This window comes from Lithobates pipiens, unplaced genomic scaffold (genome assembly GCF_037356315.1).
Source record: "Lithobates pipiens isolate NorthernLeopardFrog02 unplaced genomic scaffold, aLitPip1_a1.2 Scaffold_86, whole genome shotgun sequence".
Classification (NCBI taxonomy): Eukaryota; Metazoa; Chordata; class Amphibia; order Anura; family Ranidae; genus Lithobates; species Lithobates pipiens.
Window position 1 is genome coordinate 783,601 of NW_027507910.1, and position 24,215 is coordinate 807,815.

The window sequence follows — 24,215 nt, forward strand, 5'->3', positions numbered from 1 at the left end:
GGGGAGCACGTTGATGGGAACGTTGATGGGGGAGCACGTTGATGGGAACGTTGATGGGGGAGCACGTTGATGGGAATGTTGATGGGGGAGCATGTTGATGGGAACGTTGATGGGGGAGCACGTTGAGGGGAACGTTGATGGGGAGCACGTTGATGGGAACGTTTATGGGGGAGCACGTTGATGGGAACGTTGATGGGGAGCACGTTGATGGGAGCGTTGATGGGGGAGCACGTTGATGGGAACGTTGATGGGGAGCACGTTGATGGGAACGTTGATGGGGGAGCACGTTGAGGGGAACATTGATGGGGGAGCACGTTGATGGGAATGTTGATGGGGGAGCACGTTGATGGGAACGTTGATGGGGGAGCACGTTGAGGGGAACGTTGATGGGGGAGCACGTTGAGGGGAACATTGATGGGGGAGCACGTTGATGGGAATGTTGATGGGGGAGCACGTTGATGGGAACGTTGATGGGGGAGCACGTTGAGGGGAACATTGATGGGGGAGCACGTTGATGGGAATGTTGATGGGGGAGCACGTTGATGGGAACGTTGATGGGGGAGCACGTTGAGGGGAACGTTGATGGGGGAGCACGTTGAGGGGAATGTTGATGGGGAGCACGTTGAGGGGAACGTTGATGGGGGAGCACGTTGAGGGGAACGTTGATGGGGGAGCACGTTGAGGGGAACGTTGATGGGGGAGCACGTTGAGGGGAACGTTGATGGGGGAGCACGTTGAGGGGAACGTTGATGGGGGAGCACGTTGAGGGGAACGTTGATGGGGGAGCACGTTGAGGGGAACGTTGATGGGGAGCACGTTGAGGGGAACGTTGATGGGGGAGCACGTTGAGGGGAACGTTGATGGGGGAGCACGTTGAGGGGAACGTTGATGGGATTCTTTATACAAGCTCTACACTTCAGCGATTGAACGAGGAGAACATACACAGAAAACAGTCTGCAGGTGACCCCATCTCTCTATTCCGCTCTCCTTCCAATCTGTAACATGCGTTCTCCACCACTCCTGACACTTGTGTCCTCTCTCCTCAAACTCTCTTACCTTCACCCCTCTCCTCCACCCCACCACTTCCATATATCTCCCTCCCTTCTGTCCTCTCCATATTACTGCACTCACCAACTCACGCTAATTCTACACCCACACGCTAAAGGTACAGAGACTTTTACCAGAGAAAGCCAGAACACTGAAGATGGGTCATGGATGGGTCTTCCAGCATGAGAATGACCCAAAACATACCACCAAAGCTACAAAGGAGTGGCTCAAGAAGAAGCACATGAAGGTCATGGAGTGGCCTAGCCAGTCTCCAGACCTTAATCCTATCAACAATTTATGGAAGGAGCTGAAATTTTGTTTTGCCAAGCGACAGCCAAGAAACCTTAAGGATTTAGAAGATCTGTAGAGAAGAGAGGAGAAAATCCCTCCTGAGATGTGGAAACCTCATCACCACCTACAAGAAACGTCTGACCTCTGTGATCACCAACAAGGGTTTCTCCACCAACTACTAAGTCATGTGATGTGAAGGGGATCAAATACTTATTTTACACACTGAACTGAAACTCCATTTATAACATTTGTATTGTGTTTTTTGGTTGATCTTCTGTCTCCATCATATAAAATATACCTCTGATAAGAATAGACCTTCATTTCTATGTAAGTGGGCAAAACTTACACAATCTGCAGGGAAGACGATCGTTATTTCCCCTCTGTATATACAGTATATATATATATATATGTACTGTACGATACAATGATATCAACTTCACATAAATCCCAGATCCCGTATTCCTCTTGTCCCCGAATTCCGACCTCCATCGTCCTGACCCGCTCAGCTCCACACACAATCCTCTAACTGGGTAAATCTGGAACTCTTACCGGTTCTGCTGATGTTGTAGTTGTCGTTGTCGTAGCTGAGCCGTCCTCCTTCATCGGTTTCGGAATGCTCGTCCTTCCCATAATGCTTCTCATTCTCACTGCTTCTGTCCCGGCTGGACAAAGACCGCCTGCGGCGCCTCTTCCTTCTGTAGCTCCGCGGTGCCGGAACCCCGATGTAGATGGAGTGGTAATCTGCAGACAGAAGACATTCTTAGTATATAATCCTTCCTGGTAATAGAAACCCCCCGCCACCCTTCCCACATACCCTCCTCATATGGGACCCCCCGCCACCCTTCCCACATACCCTCCTCATATGGGACCCCCCACCACCCTTCCCACATACCCTCCTCATATGGGACCCCCTGCCACCCTTCCGACATACTCTCCTCATATGGGACCCCCCACCACCCTTCCCACATACTCTCCTCATATGGGACCCCCCGCCACCCTTCCCACATACCCTCCTCATATGGGACCCCCCACCACCCTTCCCACATACTCTCCTCATATGGGACCCCCCGCCACCCTTCCCACATACCCTCCTCATATGGGACCCCCCGCCACCCTTCCCACATACTCTCCTCATATGGGACCCCCCACCACCCTTCCCACATACCCTCCTCATATGGGACCCCCCGCCACCCTTCCCACATACCCTCCTCATATGGGACCCCCCGCCACCCTTCCCACATACCCTCCTCATATGGGACCCCCTGCCACCCTTCCGACATACTCTCCTCATATGGGACCCCCCACCACCCTTCCCACATACTCTCCTCATATGGGACCCCCCGCCACCCTTCCCACATACTCTCCTCATATGGGACCCCCCACCACCCTTCCCACATACTCTCCTCATATGGGACCCCCCGCCACCCTTCCCACATACCCTCCTCATATGGGACCCCCCACCACCCTTCCCACATACCCTCCTCATATGGGACCCCCCGCCACCCTTCCCACATACCCTCCTCATATGGGACCCCCCGCCACCCTTCCCACATACCCTCCTCATATGGGACCCCCCACCACCCTTCCCACATACCCTCCTCATATGGGACCCCCCGCCACCCTTCCCACATACCCTCCTCATATGGGACCCCCCGCCACCCTTCCCACATACCCTCCTCATATGGGACCCCCCACCACCCTTCCCACATACTCTCCTCATATGGGACCCCCCACCACCCTTCGCACATACTCTCCTCATATGGAACCCCCCGCCACCCTTCCCACATACCCTCCTCATATGGGACCCCCCGCCACCCTTCCCACATACCCTCCTCATATGGGACCCCCCGCCACCCTTCCCACATACTCTCCTCATATGGGACCCCCCACCACCCTTCCCACATACTCTCCTCATATGGGACCCCCCACCACCCTTCCCACATACTCTCCTCATATGGAACCCCCCGCCACCCTTCTCACATACTCTCCTCATCCAGAAGCCCCCACCACCCTTCCCACATACCCACCTCATCCTCATATTGAACCCCCCGCCACCCTTCCCACATACCCTCCTCATATGGGACCCCCCGCCACCCTTCCCACATACTCTCCTCATATGGGACCCCCCGCCACCCTTCCCACATACCCTCCTCATATGGGACCCCCCGCCACCCTTCCCACATACCCTCCTCATATGGGACCCCCCGCCACCCTTCCCACATACTCTCCTCATATGGGACCCCCCACCACCCTTCCCACATACTCTCCTCATATGGAACCCCCCGCCACCCTTCTCACATACTCTCCTCATCCAGAAGCCCCCACCACCCTTTCCACATACCCTCCTCATCCTCATATTGAACCCCCCGCCACCCTTCCCACATACCCTCCTCATATGGAACCCCCCGCCACCCTTCCCACATACCCTCCTCATATGGGACCCCCCGCCACCCTTCCCACATACTCTCCTCATATGGGACCCCCCGCCACCCTTCCCACATACCCTCCTCATATGGGACCCCCCGCCACCCTTCCCACATACTCTCCTCATATGGGACCCCCCGCCACCCTTCCCACATACCCTCCTCATATGGGACCCCCCGCCACCCTTCCCACATACTCTCCTCATATGGGACCCCCCGCCACCCTTCCCACATACTCTCCTCATATGGAACCCCCGCCATCCTTCCCACATACTCTCCTCATCCTCATATGGAACCCCCCGCCACCCTTCCCACATACTCTCCTCATCCAGAAGCCCCCACCACCCTTCCCACATACTCTCCTCATATGGAACCCCCCGCCACCCTTCTCACATACTCTCCTCATCCAGAAGCCCCCACCACCCTTCCCACATACCCTCCTCATCCTCATATTGAACCCCCCGCCACCCTTCCCACATACCCTCCTCATATGGAACCCCCCGCCACCCTTCTCACATACTCTCCTCATCCAGAAGCCCCCACCACCCTTCCCACATACTCTCCTCATCCTCATATTGAACCCCCGCCACCCTTCCCACATACCCTCCTCATATGGAACCCCCCGCCACCCTTCTCACATATTCTCCTCATCCAGAAGCCCCCACCACCCTTCCCACATACCCTCCTCATCCTCATATTGAACCCCCCGCCACCCTTCCCACATACCCTCCTCATATGGAACCCCCCGCCACCCTTCTCACATACTCTCCTCATCCAGAAGCCCCCACCACCCTTCCCACATACCCTCCTCATCCTCATATTGAACCCCCCCCGCCACCCTTCCCACATATCCTCCTCATACTCATATAGAAGCCCCACCATAATAGAAACCACCCTTCCCACATACTCTCCTCATCCTCATATGGAACCCCCCCACATCCCCCTCATCCTCATATGGAACCCTCCACCATAATAGAACCCCCCACCACCCTTCCCACATACCCTTCTCCTCATATGGAACCCACCACCCTTCCCACATACCCTCCTCATATGGACCCCTCACCATAATAGATCCCTCTTCACCACCCTTCCCACATACCCTCCTCATCCTCATATGGAACCCACCACCCTTCCCACATACCCTCCTCATATGGAACCCCCTACCATAATAGATCCCCCTTCACCACCCTTCCCACATACCCTCCTCATCCTCATATGGAACCCACCACCCTTCCCACATACCCTCCTCATATGGAACCCCCTACCATAATAGATCCCCCTTCACCACCCTTCCCACATACCCTCCTCATCCTCATATGGAACCCACCACCCTTCCCACATACCCTCCTCATATGGAACCCCCTACCATAATAGATCCCCCTTCACCACCCTTCCCACATACCCTCCTCATCTTCATATGGAACCCACCACCCTTCCCACATACCCTCCTCATATGGAACCCCCTACCATAATAGATCCCCCTTCACCACCCTTCCAACATACCCTCCTCATCCTCATATCTCTTCTTGTAGGGAATGACATCATCATCCATCATATCCTCTGAGCTGAAAGACAATCCACAGAAAGTTTATGTTAAATTTTTTGAAAAATTAAGACTCGTGTATGCCAACTAGACATGAGCAGAACCAAAAAAAATTGTTTGAAGTATTCTAATCAAATTGGAAATTGCGAGTTTATTGTGAAGAATAGCCGGTTCTATTGTATTTGAAATTCAAAATTTGAATTTTGGAAGATGGCTATATTCTATTTTATTCTATTCCATTAAAATGTTTCTATTTTATGCTTTTATTTTCTAATCTATTTCATCCTGTTTTATTCTATTCCATTCTTTTCAAAATTCGAATTTCAGAAGACAGCTATTTTTCTCTGTTTTTTTTTTTCTGTTTTATTCTATTATTTTTTAAATTTGAATTTCGGAAGACTGCTTTATTCTAACACCAATACACAGTCCTTGAGGGAAATCAGCAATAGTCAACAATACAGTATGCTTACATTCTGAATTTGGATAATTCGTATAATTTAGTTTGGACAAAATGTTGTTTTATTATTTTGGATTCTTTTAAATTTGTTACTATTGTAATTCGGAATTTCGGGTACTTCTGACTCTCCAAATAATGAAAATTTAATCCGAATTTTGATTCGGAACGAAGCAGGCCACACACATCTAATACCGACCTCTGGGCCTCTCATTTCCATAGCAGTTGTAGTGATATTTATTATTAGGTTGTCACTTCGCTGGTTTTAAAGTGTCTCCGCTGCTTGAAAAAATAAAGTAACCTGCAAAGGAAGACTTCTGACCTACCTCTGTGGTGGGTGGTGGATTCTCACTTCAAGATCTGGACCCTTCTGCAGAACCTTCACCACAGACACGCTCAGATCCTCGCACCTCACACGGTGCTGTGGTCCCTCACGCCATCACTAATGTGCCCCGCAATGATGCATGAAACCATTGAGGTGCCAGATGATGAAGATCCTCCTGGAGGCCATAGATCCCGAAGAGAGGAAAGCATGGACTTCCCAGCACAGAGGTGAGTATTCAGGATTCTGTTTTGCAGGCTGTCGTTTCTTCCAGCAACAAAGTCACTGTGGCGAGTCCACCAAAAACGTGACTTCATTTTTTTAATGGATTCTAGATCAGTCTCTCAGACTTTTTACCTCCAAGGAGCCCTTGAAATAATTTTGATGTCTTAAGGAACCCCTGAACAAAACAATTATACCTGCAGAGCAGATAAAGATCAGGAAATTGTAGAAATATTTATGTGCGATAATAAGGAACGTGGTGAACCTGGAGAATCGGACACCCAACTCAGATCATTTTTAACCCTCACCTTCTGTAAACGTCACAATAATTTGTCAGAAGTAAACTTAAAATTAAATGACTTGCCTAAAAATAACAACAAAAAGAAGCACTGGTAGTAAAATTTGTGGTGTGTCTTCATATCAGTGACCTGAATGTTGGTGGTCAGCGGGAAATTGCCTTTTTTGCATTGGTGGTCAGTTCATGTTGGAGGACAATTCTCCATTGCTCATTGCTCCAGGAACCCCTAGAAAGCTCAGGAGGATCCCTGGTTGAGAAGCTTGTATAGAAGGTTTCAGAAGAATTGTTGCCTTAACTTAAAATCATTCCTTAATCCCCCAGGGGTCCCCAGAAGAGGACACAAAGCACTCAATCCCATTCAAATCCATGATAAAATGCAACTTTTATTTCTGTTTATTCTGGCTGTAACTCTATCCCAGGCTGATGCCCAAATTATGGGTGTGCCCATGGGGGAGTTACAGCCAGCACCAAAGCCACCACCCTTAACCATTGTATTCTGTATTTAACAATTAGAGTGATGTGCACAGTGTGAACTACAGCAATGTTTTGGATTACCCATTCACAGGCCCACTACTCTGTAATCTCCATGCAAGAAGTACATCTTATGGTCATTATCTCCTACTCTTTAACAACCCTTGTCCTGATTTGTTTTTGTCCCAGCTATAGGCTCCCATCCCCCGCTTCAGTCTCACATGCCCCGTGCTGCTCACCCTGGGCTGATGTAAACTCATATGGAGAGCTGGGCCCTGATATAACCTCCCTCTGCCCAACCTGTGAGAGAATGAACAAGTGTGTGGGACTAACTACCCTTCTTCATCCACTTTTATATCCACATCCACCTCTACATCCACTCCTCCATCCCTCCCTCCATCCACCTCTACACCCACTTCTCCATCACGTCTACAGACAACTCTATATCCACTCCTCCATCCACTCCTCCATCCACCTCTACACCCACTTCTCCATCCACGTCTACAGCCAACTCTATATCCACTCCTCCATCCACTCCTCCATCCACCTCTACACCCACTTCTCCATCCACGTCTAATCCACTCCCCATCCACCTCTACACCCACTTCCTCCATCCACGTCTACATCCAACTCTATACCACTCCATCCCACTCCTCCATCCCCCTCTACATTCACCTCTACATCCACTTCTCCTCCACCTCTAACACCCACTTTTCCATCCACGTCTACATCCACTCCTTCATCCACCTCTCCATCCACCTTTACATTCACCTCTACATCCACTTCTCCATCCACGTCTACATCCAACTCTATATCCACTCCTCCATCCACCTCTACATTCACCTCTACATCCACTTCTCCACCCACCTCTCCATCCCCCTACACCCACTTCTCCATCCACGTCTACATCCACTCCTCCATCCAACTCTACACCCACTTCTCCATCCACATCTACATCCAACTCTATATCCACTCCTCCATCCACTCCTCCATCCACCTCTCCATCCACCTCTACATTCACCTCTACATCCACTTCCTCCATCCACATCTACATCCACTCCTCCATCCACCTCTCCATCCACTCTACACCCCACTTCTCCATCCATGTCTACATCCAACTCTATAGCCACTCCTCCATCCACCTCTCCATTCACCCTCTACATCCACTTCTCCACCCTACCTCTCCATCCACCTCTACATTCACCTCTCCATCCACTCTACATCCAACTTTATATCCACCTCTCCATCCACCTCTACATTCACTTCTCCACCCACTTTTCCACCCACCTCTCCATCCACCTCCCTCCTCTCCCCTCCTCCACCACTCTCCATCCACCTCTACATCCAACCTCAACCTCAATCTCCACTCACCTCTACATCCAACTCTATATCCACTTACTCCTCATTCCACCACCTCTCCATCAACATCGACATCCACCTCGACATCCACTTCTACATCCAACTCTATATCCACCTCGACATCCACTCCTTCATCCACTCCACTATCCACTTCTGTATCTACCTCTCCATCCACCTCTACACCCTCTTCTCCATCCACCTCTTCATCCATCTCTACAGTCACATCTACAGTACATCCAACTCTACGTCCACTTCTCCATCCATCTCTACATTCAACTCTATGTCCACTTCTCCATCCAGCTCTCCACCCTCTTCTTCATCCACCTTTACATCCACCTCTACAGCCACTTCCCCATCCACCGCTATATCCACCTCTGGCAACCATTTAAGGGTATACCCTTTATTGCAGGGATAGAGAGGGTAAAAATGGGGGAGGGTATGCCTATGAATCAAGAGTATTGTACAAGTGAATGTGAGAGATTACATCACTAAGGGAGCTAGGGAGGAGGTGAAATCCTAATGGGTAGAGCTCCAAAGGGATGTGGAAAATAATACTGGGAGTATGCTATAGACCCCCTAACCTGAGGGAAGAAGGGAGACAGATCTCCTATCACAATCTGGATTAGCAGCAAGTATGGGAAGTTTTATCATAATGGGGGATTTTAATTATCCAGACATAGACTGGGTGGAGGGAACTGCGCATTCATATAAGGCTCGCCAGTTGCTAAATGTCTTGCAGGACAACTTTATGGGTCAGATGGTAGACGCACCAACTAGAATAAACTGGATCTACTGATTACCAACATTAAAGACCTGATCACGGATGTAGAAATACGGGGCAATTTAGGGAACAGCGATCACAGGCCAATTGGCTTTCATATAAATCACACAAATAGGAAACATAAGGGGAATACAAAGACACTGAATTTCAAAAGAACCAACTTCCCTAAACTACGAACCTTGTTAGAAGGCATGAATTGGAATAAAATCTTAGGAACAAAGAACACGGAGGAGAGATGGGTTTGCTTTAAGATCATATTAAATAAGGACATTGGCTTATGCATCCCATGGGGTAATAATTTAAAAGAGCAAACAAAAGTCCTGGAAGGCTTAACTCCAATGTAAAAATGCATATAAAAGCAAAGGAGAAGGCCTTCAAAAAATACAAGGTTGAGGGATCATCGTCAGTATTCAGACATTACAAAGAATGCAACAAGAAATGTAAGGGTGCAATAAGGACGTCTAAGATATAACATGAAAGACACATAGCGGAGGAGAGCAAAAAAAATCCTAAGAAATTCTTTATGTATGTAAACAGTAAAAAAGGGAGGATAGACCATAGTGGCCCCATAAAGAATGAGGAGGGACATCTGGTTACAAAGGATGGGGAGATGGTGAAGGTATTGAATTTATTCTTCTCCTCAGTCTTCATGAGGGAATCGGGGGGCTTCAGTCACCAAAACTGCAGTGTTTATCCTCCATGACACATCACAGGAAGCCCCTCCATGGTTATCAGAGGACAGAATTAAAATTAGACTTGGGAATTACAGACCAGTCAGCCTAACATCAATAGTATGTAAACTCTTGGAGAGGATGATAAGAGACTATACATTTGTTATGTTAGAATGATTTGTATCGGTAATTATTTCATAGGCTGTTTAAAGATTTGTGATTTTATCAGATAAAAATACATTTTTACAACATAAAAACCTCCATTATGGGCCCAACAGAATATGTAACATGAAATTATAGGTAAGTTTTCATCATTATAATGTATATAAATCTTTGACCTAAAACAACTTAATGACATTCATAAAATACCACAAAATTCTTCTACTGGAAATGATGCGTTGTTAGAAAAAGTTTTACTATCACTAACATGAAAATCACGTGATGGAAGATACTAGACATGTGCAGAACAGAAAAAATTGTTTTGTTTGGTTTCGGATAAATTCGTTATGTTACTGATTTCATTTTGTTAATTCATTTTGGAATTTGTTTTTTTTTCCATTTAGTTTTTGTTAAATTTCGTTTTGTTTATTCATTTTCAAATGAATTCCAAATTTTTGCATCGGTCGAAAAATGATCCACCAATTCGAATTCTGTGGGAAGAATAGCTGGTTGTTATGGTTTACATTGGGGGTCGGGATCTGGGGGCTCCCTTGTTAAAGGGGGCTTCCAGACTCCGATAAGCCTCCTGCCCTCAGACCCCCACAAATACCGCCCAGGGTTGTGGGTAAGAGGGCCTTGTCCCTATCAACATCAGGACAAGGTGCTTTAGGGTTGGGGGGGGGGGGCAGAGCTGATGGCTCATGGTTGGTAGGGATGAGCCGAACACCCTCTGGTTTGGTTCACATCAGAGCATGCAAACAGGCAAAAAATGTGTTCAAACACACAAACACCATTAAAGTCTATGGGACATAAACGTGAATAATCAAAAGTGCTCATTTTAAAGGCTTATATGCAAGTTATTGCCCTAAAAAGTGTTTGAGGACTCGGGTCCTGCCCCAGGATACATGCATCAATGCAAAAAAAATAAAATGTAAAATGCCCGTTTTTTCGGGAGCAGTGATTTTTTTTAATGCTTAAAGTGAAAGAATAAAAACGTGGTGCATTTTTTCCGTGTTTAGAACAATACCACAGCAAAATGACATTTCTAAAGGAAAAAAAGTCATTTAAAACTGATCACGGCTGTAATGAATTGTTGGGTCTCAGCAATATAGATAGAAAAAAAAAAGAGCATGGAATCCCCCCTCCATTATCAGGCCCTTTTGGTCTTGTATGTCCCCCCTCCATTATCAGGCCCTTTTGGTCTTGTATGAATATTAAGGGGAACCCAGAACAAAAAAAATTGCTTGGGGGTCCCCCTAAAATCTATACCAGGCCCTTCAGGTCTGGTATGGATTTTAAGGGAAACCCTGCGCCCAAAAAAAAAAAAAATAGCGTAGGCACCCCCCCAAAAAAATCCATACCAGACCCTTACCCAAGCATGCAACCTGGCATGCCGCAGGAAAAGAGGGGGGAGCGAGGGAGCCATAGCAGGCCACTTGCCCTCAACATGTTGACGGAGCCTCATCTCCACAACCCTTGCCTGGTGGTTGTGGGGATCTGCGGAAGGGGGGCTTATCGGAATCTGGGAGCCCCCTTTAACAAGGGGACCCCTAGATCCCGCCACCCATGTGAAATGATAACGGGGTACAAATGTACCCCTACCACTTCACAAACAAAGTGTCAAAATGTTAAAAATGACAAAACACAGCTTGGAAAAAGTCCTTGATTAAAAAATAAAAATGTCCCGTGAAGTCCATTTATCTTCTTCTATCACGCCCCCTGGACCGAAAAAGAAAAAAATCTGCGACCAACCCGCCTCCATGGGAGGGTGGGGCCACCGGGGATGCAACCTGGGTGACCCCGCCCCCTCTAACACCATGGGACTTCCGGCGTGAAGAAGAAGATGAATGGACATCGTGGGACATTTAAAAAAAAAATGTAAGGACTTGTTCCAAGCTATGTTTTGTTGTTTTTAACATTTTGACACTTTTTTGTGAAATGGTGGGGTACTTCTACCCCGTTACCATTTCACACAGGGGGTGGGATCTTGGGGTCCCCTGGGGGCTTCCAGATTCTGATAAGCCCCCCCACCCGCAGACCACCACAACCACCGGGCAAGAGTTGTGGGGATGAGGCCCTTGTCCCCATCAACAGGAGGACAAAGTGCTTTGGGGGGCTAACCCAAAGCACCCTCCCAATGTTGAGGGTATGTGGCCTAGTATGGTTCAGGAGGTGGGGGGCGCTCTCTTTCCTCCTTACCCCTATTTTCTTGCGGCCTGCAAAGTTGTGTGCTCGGATAAGGGCCTGGTTGTCAGGGCTGGCTTAGCCCTTCCTCCTCTGGGCTGGCAGCTCAGCTGTCGGCTAATTGCCAGGTCTCTTCTCTTTCCACTGTTACCAGCTGTTTCCAATGATGCTCGCCTGGCCTGCCTAGTTAAAGTCTTCCAGCTCATTTATCCTTTGCCTTCACGTTTGGTCACATCACTAGGAACCATCTCCTGCTGTTGTTTCAAGACTGGCTTGCTGACATCCCACCTGGCTTCCTTTAGAAATGTCATTTTGCTGTGGTATTGTTCTAAACACGGCAAAAATGCCCCCTTTAAAGGCACACTATAGACACCCCCCCCCCCCCCCGGCACAATATTTAAAGGAATAGTTCATTTTTATTTTTTCACCTTAAGCATTATTAAAATCACTGCTCCCGGAAAAACGGCCGTTGTTTTAATTTATTTTGCATCGATACATGTCCCCTGGGGCAGGACCCCGTTCCCCAAACACTTTTTAGGACTATAACTTAAAATTAGCACTTTTAATTATTCATGTTTGTGTCCCATAGACTTTAAACAGGGTTCTGGCGGCTTTCGAATTTGCCCCGAACACTGCATATTGTTTGGTCATTCGCAGAACATCCGAACAACCAAAGTTCAACTCGAACTTATGCTTGGGCCGAACCGTTCGCCCAGCTCTAATTGTTGGTAAGGACGCGGACGATCGACTTCCGTGTGTGCTGACAGCTAGTGACTCATGGTTGGTAAGGATGTAGGTGGCCGGCTTCCCGGCCCGCTGACAGCTAATGACTCCTGGTTAGTAAGGATGTAGGTGGACAGCTTCGCGGCCCGCTGACAGCTGATGACTCATGGTTGGTAAGGTCGTGGGCGGCCGGATTTCCGGCCTGCTCAGTAACAACCAGCTATTTCTTCACAAAGAATTCCAATCAGTTGATCATTTTTTATGGTGGCACAGTGGTGTAGTGGGCGGCACAGTGGTGTAGTGGTTAGCACTCTCACCTAGCAGTAAAAAGGGTTGCTGGTTCGAATCCCAACCACAACACTACCGGCCTGGAGTTTGCATGTTCTCCCTGTGCCTGCGTGGGTTTCCTCCGGGTACTCCGGTTTCCTCCCACAATCCAAAGACATGTTGGTGGGTTAATTGGCTTCTGTTCAAAAGATATGTATATGAATGGTATATGAAAGTATATGAATGGGGACCTTGGATTGTGGCTCACTGAGGGTAGGGACTGATGAGGGTGCAATGTACAGGGATAGGGACAATTGTAGACACTCACTCAGGTTGAACTGGATGGACTGGTGTCTTTATTCAACCTTACTATGTAACTCATCCAAGATTGAATCATTCCAAAAATTTGGAATTTGGTAGAAAAGGAATAAACAAAATGAGCTGTAACAAATTTCCACAAAATGAGTTACTATTTCATTCGGAGATTTGGATAAATCCAAATCACAGAATAACCAAAAATTCATCCGAATTTGTACCAAAAGTAATTGCACACGCTTAGAAGAAACAATCTTTTTGTATACCTGAAGACACGTGTATAACAATTATGCTGAGTAGTCATTCCACTCATGTTATCCCTCCACTTATGTACACCGTCCACTGCTGCCAGAATAGGGTGGGGGTTGGGGGGACAAGGGGCATTACAATGAGTATACTATACATATATAATGCCATAGAAGATCCAATGACTTAGACACTGGTAATGGATTGGATTGTGTATGGTACAATAGTTATGTATAGGAGATCGGTTCCATATATAAGGCCACTCACCTTCTCATCATCCAGTAATGGAATCTGTGAAAATAAAGGTGGCAGTTTTATTAGGTAGGTGGGTGGAAGAGCTGGGAGGAGCATACAAAGTGCAGTCATAGTGACCCCAACCAATGGCAGATCATTCCATTCATCTCTCAGGGGACAGAGATTGGTGGAAGGATATTTCATGTTGAACAATAAGAATAACTTTCATTCGTATCTCATTCCTGGTTCCTGCCATATGCAGATATCTTCCCAAATACACAACGTTGTTTGGTGATGATACTAAAGCCGAGGCGGCGCTGTCAGGTAATATCACCCCCCTCCCCCATGGCCGAAAAAGGGAACAAAATATGTTTCGATGGAGTTGGAAATGTCACATTTGGCCCAAATTTGTTGATTTGAACACAAATGATGCTAAAAAAAAAAATACTTACCTATATGGATGCTGCATCTGTCCCCCGCCGGCTCTAACACTGAGAACCGAGCGATCAAACACAGCCGATCACTCGGTTCTCACAGCTCCATGAGCATAGAGCTGCAGACTGTCAGTCACTGCTCTCTGCTCTGCTCCCTCCTCACTCATTGGAGCGCTGAGCTGTGGAAGGGGCGGGGAGCGGGCCGGCTCAGGCTCTTTGCTCTGCCCCCTCCTCACTCATTGGAGTTCTGAGCTGTGGAGGGGGCGGGGAGCGGGCCGGCTCAGACTCTTTGCTCTGCCCCTCCTCACTCATTGGAGTTCTGAGCTGTGGAGGGGGCGGGGAGCAGGCCGGCTCAGGCTCTTTGCTCTGCCCCCTCCTCACTCATTGGAGTTCTGAGCTGTGGAGGGGGCGGGGAGCGGGCCGGCTCAGACTCTTTGCTCTGCCCCCTCCTCACTCATTGGAGTTCTGAGCTGTGGAGGGGGCGGGGAGCAGGCCGGCTCAGGCTCTTTGCTCTGCCCCCTCCTCACTCATTGGAGTGCTGACCTGTGGAGGGGGTGGGAGTGGGCCGGCTCAGGCTCTTTGCTCTGCCCCCTCCTCACTCATTGGAGTTCTGAGCTGTGGAGGGGGCGGGAAGCGGGCCGGCTCAGGCTCTTTGCTCTGCCCCTCCTCACTCATTGGAGTTCTGAGCTGTGGAGGGGGCGGGAGCAGGCCGGCTTAGGCTCTTTGCTCTGCCCCCTCCTCACTCATTGGAGTTCTGAGCTGTGGAGGGGGCAGTGAGCAGGCCGGCTCAGGCTCTTTGCTCTGCCCCCTCCTCACTCATTGGAGTGCTGAGCTGTGGAGGGGCGGGGAGCGGGCCAGCTCAGGCTCTTTGCTCTGCCCCCTCCTCACTCATTGGAGTGCTGAGCTGTGGAGGGGGCGGGGAGCGGGCCGGCTCAGGCTCTCTGCCCCCTCCTCACTCATTGGAGTGCTGAGCTGTGGAGGGGGCGGGGAGCAGGCCGGCTCAGGCTCTTTGCTCTGCCCCCTCCTCACTCATTGGAGTCCTGAGCTGTGGAGGGGGCGGGGAGCGGGCTGGCTCAGACTCTTTGCTCTGCCCCCTCCTCACTCATTGGAGTGCTGAGCTGTGGAGGGGGCGGGGAGCAGGCCGGCTCAGGCTCTTTGCTCTGCCCCCTCCTCACTCATTGGAGTGCTGAGCTGTGGAGGGGGCGGGGAGCAGGCCGGCTCAGGCTCTTTGCTCTGCCCCCTCCTCACTCATTGGAGTTCTGAGCTGTGGAGGGGGCGGGGAGCAGGCCGGCTCAGGCTCTTTGCTCTGTCCCCTCCTCACTTATTGGAGCGCTGAGCTGTGGAGGGGGCAGGGAGCGGGCCGGCTCAGGCTCTCTGCCCCCTTCTCACTCATTGGAGTGCTGAGCTGTGGAGGGGGCGGGGAGCGGGCCGGCTCAGGCTCTCTGCTCTGTCCCCTCCTCACTCATTGGAGTGCTGAGCTGTGGAGGGGGTGGGAGTGGGCCGGCTCAGGCTCTCAGCGGCTTGCTGAGAGGCTGAGTCGGGTGTCAGTCCAGGGATCTGGTGGATCCCGGCTTCCATTGTCAGGATGACGTGGAGCCTGGACAACTATGTCAAGTCAGCAGAGTGGATTTAAGTCCACTCTGCTGAAAACGAGTCACAGGAGCACAAAATTAATTTTGTGATCCATAGGAGAAGTCCAGCCAAACACGCTTTCCCCGTACTTCTCCTTTAATCTTCTTTGTATCATTAAGGTTTATTCAGAATAGGTCACATGTTCTAAAATATAAAAGAAAAATTTGACTTCAGAATTTTGCTGTCTGTATGTACGGTGCTGTGTAAAAGTTTTAGGCAGGTGTAAAGAAATAATGTAATGTATGAATGTTTTCAAAAATACATATTTTACTTTTTTTATTATTATCAATTTACAAATGAGTGAATGACAGAAGAAAAATCTAAATGAATCAATTATTGAATACCCCTTGGCTTCAAGACAGCATTATTTTTTTAGGTACACTTGCACACAGTTGTTGAAGGAAATCAGCAATATTTACATTTCAAATTTGTTTTGGAATTTGTTGGATTTTGCATTGAATTCAAATTTGAACAAAATTTTGTTTCGTTATAATTTTTCCAAAATATCTAAAAAAATCTACATCCATCCCTACATCTCCACCTCTCCATCCACTTCACCATCCATCCCTACATCTACCTCTACACCCACCCCTCCATCCACTTCACCCACCTCTCCACCCACCTCTCCATCTACTTCTCCATCCATCCCTACATCTCCACCTCTCCATCCACTTCACCATCCATCCCTACATCTACCTCTCCACCCACCTCTCCATCCACTTCACCATCCATCCCTACATCTCCACCTCTCCATCCACTTCACCATCCATCCCTACATCTCCACCTCTCCATCCACTTCACCATCCATCCCTACATCTCCACCTCTCCATCCACTTCACCCACCTCTCCATCTACTTCTCCATCCATCCCTACATCTCCACCTCTCCATCCACTTCACCCACCTCTCCATCTACTTCTCCATCCATCCCTACATCTACCTCTACACCCACCTCTCCATCCACTTCACCATCCATCCTACATCTCCACCTCTCCATCCACTTCACCATCCATCCCTACATCTACCTCTACACCCACCCCTCCATCCACTTCACCCACCTATCCATCTACCTCTACACATACCTTTCCATCCACTTCACCCACCTTTCCATCCACTTCACCCTCCTCTCCATCTACTTCTCCATCCATCCCTACATCTACCTCTACACCCACCTCTCCATCCACTTCACCCACCTCTCCATCTACTTCTCCATCCATCCCTACATCTACCTCTACACCCACCTCTCCAGCCAATTCACCCACCTCTCCATCTACTTCTCCATCCATCCCTACATCTCCACCTCTCCATCCACTTCACCATCCATCCCTACATTTCCACCTCTCCATCCACTTCACCATCCATCCCTACATCTACCTCTACACCCACCTCTCCATCCACTTCACCCACCTCTCCATCTACCTCTACACCCACCTTTCCATCCACTTCACCCACCTCCTCATCTACTTCTCCATCACATCCCTACATCTACCTCTACACCCACCTCTCCATCCACTTCACCCACCTCTCCATCTACTTCTCCATCCATCCCTACATCTACCTCTACACCCACCTTCATCCACTTCACCCACCTCTCCATCTACTTCTCCATCCATCCCTACATCTACCTCTACACCCACCTTTCCATCCACTTCACCCACCTCTCCATCTACTTCTCCATCCATCCCTACATCTACCTCTACACCCACCTTTCCATCCATTTCACCCACCTCTCCTTCTACTTCTCCATCCATCCATACATCTACCTCTACACCCACCTTTCCATCCACTTCACCCACCTCTCCATCTACTCTCCATCCATCCCTACATCTACCTCTACACCCACCTCTCCATCCACTTCACCCACCTCTCCATCTACTTCTCCATCCATCCCTACATCACCTCTACACCCACCTTCCATCCATTTCACCCACCTCTTCCATCTACTTCTCCATCCATCCCTACATCTACCTCTACACCCACCTTTCCATCCATTTCACCCACCTCTCCATCTACTTCTCCATCCATCCCTACATCTACATCTACACCCACCTTTCCATCCATTTCACCCACCTCTCCATCTACTTCTCCATCCATCCCTACATCTACCTCTACACCCACCTTTCCATCCATTTCACCCACCTCTCCATCTACTTCTCCATCCATCCCTACATCTACCTCTACACCCACCTTTCCATCCACTTCACCCACCTCTCCATCTACTTCTCCATCCATCCCTACATCTACCTCTACACTCACCTTTCCATCCACTTCACCCACCTCTCCATCTACTTCTCCATCCATCCCTACATCTACCTCTACACCCACCTTTCCATCCACTTCACCCACCTCTCCATCTACTTCTCCATCCATCCCTACATCTACCTCTACACCCACCTTTCCATCCACTTCACCCACCTCTCCATCTACTTCTCCATCCATCCCTACATCTACCTCTACACCCACCTTTCCATCCACTTCACCCACCTCTCCATCTACTTCTCCATCCATCCCTACATCTACCTCTACACCCACCTTTCCATCCATTTCACCCACCTCTCCATCTACTTCTCCACCCATCCCTACATCTACCTCTACACCCACCTTTCCATCCACTTCACCCCCCTCTCCATCTACTTCTCCGTCCATCCCTACATCTACCTCTACACTCACCTTTCCATCCACTTCACCCACCTCTCCATCTACTTCTCCGTCCATCCCTACATCTACCTCTACACCCACCTTTCCATCCACTTCACCCACCTCTCCATCTACTTCTCCATCCATCCCTACATCTCCACCTCTCCATCCACTTCACCCACCTCTCCATCTACTTCTCCATCCATCCCTACATCTACCTCTACACCCACCTTTCCATCCACTTCACCCACCTCTCCATCTACTTCTCCATCCATCCCTACATCTACCTCTACACCCACCTTTCCATCCACTTCACCCACCTCTCCATCTACTTCTCCATCCATCCCTACATCTCCACCTCTCCATCCACTTCACCCACCTCTCCATCTACTTCTCCATCCATCCCTACATCTACCTCTACACCCACCTTTCCATCCACTTCACCCACCTCTACATCCACCTCTACATCTACTTCTCCACCCATCCCTACATCTACTTCTCCACCCACTTCTCCATTGACCTCTCAATCTACCTCTACACCCACCTTTCCATCCACTTCACCCACCTCTCCATCTACTTCTCCATCCATCCCTACATCTACCTCTACACCCACCTCTCCATCTACTTCTCCATCCATCCCTACATCTACCTCTACACCCACCTTTCCATCCATTTCACCCACCTCTCCATCCACCTCTACACTCACTTCTACATCTACTTCTCCACCCACTTCTCCATTGACCTCTCAATCTACCTCTACACCCACCTCTCCGTCAACTTCTTCATCCACTTCTCTGTACAACTCTATATCCACCTCTACAGCCACTTCTCTTTCCACCTCTACATATACTTCCCCATCCACTTCCTTATCCAGTTCTACGTCCGCCTCTGTGTCCACCTCTACATCCACTTTTTCATCCAACACAGGCAGGAAAAGTTTCTACTTTAGGAGCATGCAAGGAGAATGCACAGCCTTGTCCCCCCCCCACTGTAGTGAATAGTGGTGCTTGTCTCTGGGGTGTTCCTGCTGCCAGGAACAAGCATTGCCACTCACAAATTCCATCTCCTTGCTAGCAGACCACGCTGCTAGCAAGGAGACCATGCTTTTAGCAAGGAGATGGACTTTGTGAGTGACAACGCTCGTTTCTGGCAGCAGGAACACCCCAGAGACAAGCACCACTATTCACTACAGCAGGGGGAGGGGACAAGGCTGTGCATTCTCCTTCCATGGATGTAGAGGTGGACGGAGAAGTGGATGTAGAGGTGGATTGGATGGAGAAGAGGATGTAGACGTGGATGGAGAAGAGGATGTAGAGGTGGATTGGATGGAGAAGAGGATGTAGAGGTGGATGGAGAAGAGGATGTAGAGGTGGATTGGATGGAGAAGAGGATGTAGAGGTAGATGGAGAAGAGGATGTAGAGGTGGATGGAGAAGAGGATGTAGAGGTGGATGGAGAAGAGGATGTAGAGATGGATGGAGAAGAGGATGTAGAGGTGGATGGAGAAGAGGATAAGGACAGGGCCGGATTAACATAGGGGCTATTGGAGCTGCAGCTCCAGGCCCCTTTCTCAAGATAGGCCCATTTGCCCAAAAAAAAAAAAAAAAAAAAAAAATTTTTTTTTTTTTTTTTTTTTTTTTAAAGATAGACTTGTACGAGGATTGTAGCTCGGCGATCAGTCACAGAGACCCCACATTTGGGGGGTAGGTAGCTAAAGACCCACTCCAGCACTGGTTAAAATATGGGGCTGCTATCATCTATGGATACGGGGCTCCTTGCGCAGACTGTCATAAGCTACATACAGAGCGGTCAGTATAAATACAAGCTGGAACACTTTGCAGCAGACTCAGAGGATGAACTCCCATAGCTTATAATAATTATTTTTATATTACTTATGATAATTAACCCCTTGCCACCCAGGCCCATTCTGAGACTTCTCTCCTACATGTAAAAATCATCATTTTTTTATGCTACAAAATTACTCAGAACCCTCAAGCATTATATATTGTTTTAGCAGACACCCTATGGAATAAAATGGTGGTCTTTGCAATGTTACATGATATTTGCGCAGCAATTTTTCAAACGTTTCATTCATTAAAAAAAAACGCTAAAGTTAGCATGATTTTTTGTTGTGTACTAAGCGATGCTTTACATTTTTTTACAGGTTACATGTTGAGAGTTACAGAGGAGGTCTAGTGCTAGAATTATTGCTCTCACAGTAACGATGGTGGCGTATGTAACCTGTGTGTATCTGGCTCTGATACTAACCAGTGCCTACCCAGGGACTGACTAGTATCTCTCCCCAGCCTGTCCCCACACACCCTCTCACCTGCTGCCCTGTGAATGGGGCAATCACTCCCGCAGTGTTATTGTGCTCTGCCAGTGAATACAATGATTAGTGTTGCTAACTATAGCTGGCAGCACTGATTGTTTTGGGGAAAACCTGACAGGCTGGTTGTACTCAAGTCGGTTAATAGGTTGACTTGTGTAAAACCAGCTAGCCCATACATAGATCAACTATGGCTGGTCTCTGCTTAATTGGTGTAATTTCAATCCATGTATGGCCAGCTTAACCACTACGCAGTCCCTAAACATCCTTCCACAAACCTTTCCATTTTTCATTCCCAGATTACTTCATCCTCCTCTCCTATACATAGTGCCCACTGTCATATCCTCCACAATTCTCTCCTATACATAATGCCCGCGGTCATATCCTCCACACTACTCTCCTATACATAGTGCCCACTGTCATACCTCCAACACTTCTCTCCTATACATAGTGCCCACTGTCATACCGTCCACACTCCTCTCCTGTACATACTACTCACTGTCATACCCTCCATACGCCTCTCCTATACATAGTGCCCACCGTCATACCCTCCCTCCACACTCCTCTCCTGTAATTACTGCTTACTGTCCTACTCTCCACACTTCTCTCCTGTACATAGGGCCCACTGTCATACCCTCCACACTCCTCTCCTGTACATACTACTCACTGTCATACCCTCCATACGCCTCTCCTATACATAGTGCCCACCGTCATACCCTCCCTCCACACTCCTCTCCTGTAATTACTGCTTACTGTCCTACTCTCCACACTTCTCTCCTGTACATAGTGCCCACTGTCATACCGTCCACACTCCTCTCCTGTACATACTACTCACTGTCATACCCTCCATACGCCTCTCCTATACATAGTGCCCACCGTCATACCCTCCCTCCACACTCCTCTCCTGTAATTACTGCTTACTGTCCTACTCTCCACACTTCTCTCCTGTACATAGGGCCCACTGTCATACCCTCCACACTCCTGTAGATATTGCTCACTGTCATACCCTCCACACTCTTCTCTTCTACATAGTGCCCAATGTCATACCCCCTACACTCCTCTGCTGTGCATACTGCCCACTGTCATACCCTACACACTCCTCTCCTGTACATAGTGCCTTCTGCCATACCCTCTACACTCCTCTCATGTACATAGTGCCCACTGTTAGACCCTCCACATTCCTCTCCCTCACCTGCACATACTTCCCACTTTTATACCATTCATACTCCTCCCCTATGCCTCTTACCCACAAAAACTGTTCTTTAAAATTATACTGAATATCCTCAATGTTACCAGCTCTAGAATGGGCACACTTTTGTTAGTTCAACTAAAGGAAATCTCACAGTCCTCATATTTGTTCTGCCCCATTATTAGTACTTATTTAATTTTGTAATTACTATTGTGATGTATAGAGGAACATAGGGGATGTCAGCTACTCCAGATATAGCACTTGTAAAAAAAGCGTCCCTGAAAATATTTTTGAAATGTTGACAACTATGTACTTAGGCACTGCCCAAGGGCCACAGGTAGGGGGCCCCATGACAGGCGCCTGTGATATTAAAGCGGTAGTAAACTTTTCTAACATTACTACTTTTTAGAGGTCCTGGGGTAGGTTATGCCCAGCATATTAGCACATTAGGGTACACTTACCTGTCAGACTGAGCCCTCCAGTGCTGTGCTGTGATCAATCTGGTGGGGCCCGGGCACTTCCATCTTCACCCGGTCTTCCTTCTGGGTTCTGTGCCTTCAGACACTTGCCTTGGCCAGGCTGCTTTGATGTCATTCCCACACATGCTCATATGCATCCTCTCTCTTCCATCCCCCCTTTCTCTCTCATCCTCCCTCCCTTACCCCTCACGCCTCTTTCATCCCCTTTCTCCCTCTCTCTCTCTAATTTAATTTGTTATAATAAAAATAGTTTGCATTTTTATTTATTTATTGTTTATAAAAGGCCCCACAAAAATCTTCAGCACCAGGCCCACGAAGTTCTTAATCTGGCCCTGGATAAGGAAGTCAGACAACAGCGGGGGAAGGAGGGGAAAGCTAATCAACAACGTTGCTCAGCCACTACAACACAATTTAAAAAAAAAACAGAGATGGACGGACATTGTGGCAGAAAGAATTTACATAAAGTCGGGGTTTGGTCAGCATTACAATTTCATTATGACCACAAATTGGAATGTCCCTTTATGTTGGATATAAGATATAATATAAGATATATAAGATATAATATAAGATATATAAGATATAATATAAGATATATAAGATATAATATAAGATATAATATAAGATGCAGCAATAGCAATGCTCAGTATTTGCAATCACTTGTATATTCAGCACTGAGCTGGAGAATTCTGCTTTACTTCACTTGTAGATCTCCATCGTATGAATTTGAATGGAAATGCTGGTGAAGGCCGGTTTTGGGTCTTGAGCCTTCAGCTGAACTTCTCTGTGGTGGATGTGGGTTACTTGATACCCACAATGACTACATTTTCATATTGAGGTCCAGGGGCGTCGGGAGGGGGTGGCTAGGGGGGCTGAACCCCCAAATGTGACCCCGAAAAGCCCAGAGTCTCAGGCATGCAGCTCTCTATTGTTAGCCCCGAGCGGCGAGTGATGGGACCGATCTGATCCCAAGCACTGCCGAGTGCCGTAGCAGGTCCCACCTTCTGGAGCCTGCAACGCCTATGATGGACGTCCCACTGGTCTAATGCCGGGACCACGGGACATGTGATGTCCATCATAGGCACTGCAGGCTCCAGAAGGCGGGAATTACAATGCGGTCGCCACGCCACATCCCTGCAAGGCGCTCGGGTGGGCCGCTCTCCTCTCCTTGGCTCCTCCTCTGACGACTGATTGACTGACTGCCTGGCTGCTGTGACACCGCACACCACGGCTGAGCTGAGGTAGGTCAGACAGTGTATGTAAATGTCAATGTATGTGGGTCAGGCAGGTCAGTGTACATAGGTCAGTGTAGGTAGGTCACTACCGTCAGTGTATGTAGATCACTGCCGTCAGTGTATTTAGGTCAGTGTTGGTAGGTTAGTGTAGGTAGGTCAGTGTATGTAAATGTTAGTGTATGTAGTTCAGGCAGATCAGTGTAGGTAGGTCAGTGTAGGTAGGTCACTGTATGTAGATCACTGTATGTAGGTCACTACCGTCGGTGTATGTAGGTA

At 48.5% G+C, this 24,215-nt stretch overlaps 1 protein-coding gene across 1 annotated transcript in view; it reads right to left on the reverse strand.

The window, feature by feature from the left end:
- LOC143973613 (electrogenic sodium bicarbonate cotransporter 4-like) overlaps nucleotides 1–24,215 on the reverse strand; it is a 193,600-nt gene that overhangs the window by 147,231 nt on the left and 22,154 nt on the right. Inside the window, exons 2-4 of the mRNA XM_077474470.1 lie at nucleotides 14,044–14,067; nucleotides 5,265–5,326; nucleotides 1,888–2,079 (exon numbers count right to left, since the gene is read on the reverse strand). Coding sequence (XP_077330596.1) covers nucleotides 1,888–2,079; nucleotides 5,265–5,326; nucleotides 14,044–14,054 — 265 coding nt within the window. The 5' untranslated portion in view covers nucleotides 14,055–14,067. The remainder of the gene's footprint in view (nucleotides 1–1,887; nucleotides 2,080–5,264; nucleotides 5,327–14,043; nucleotides 14,068–24,215) is intronic.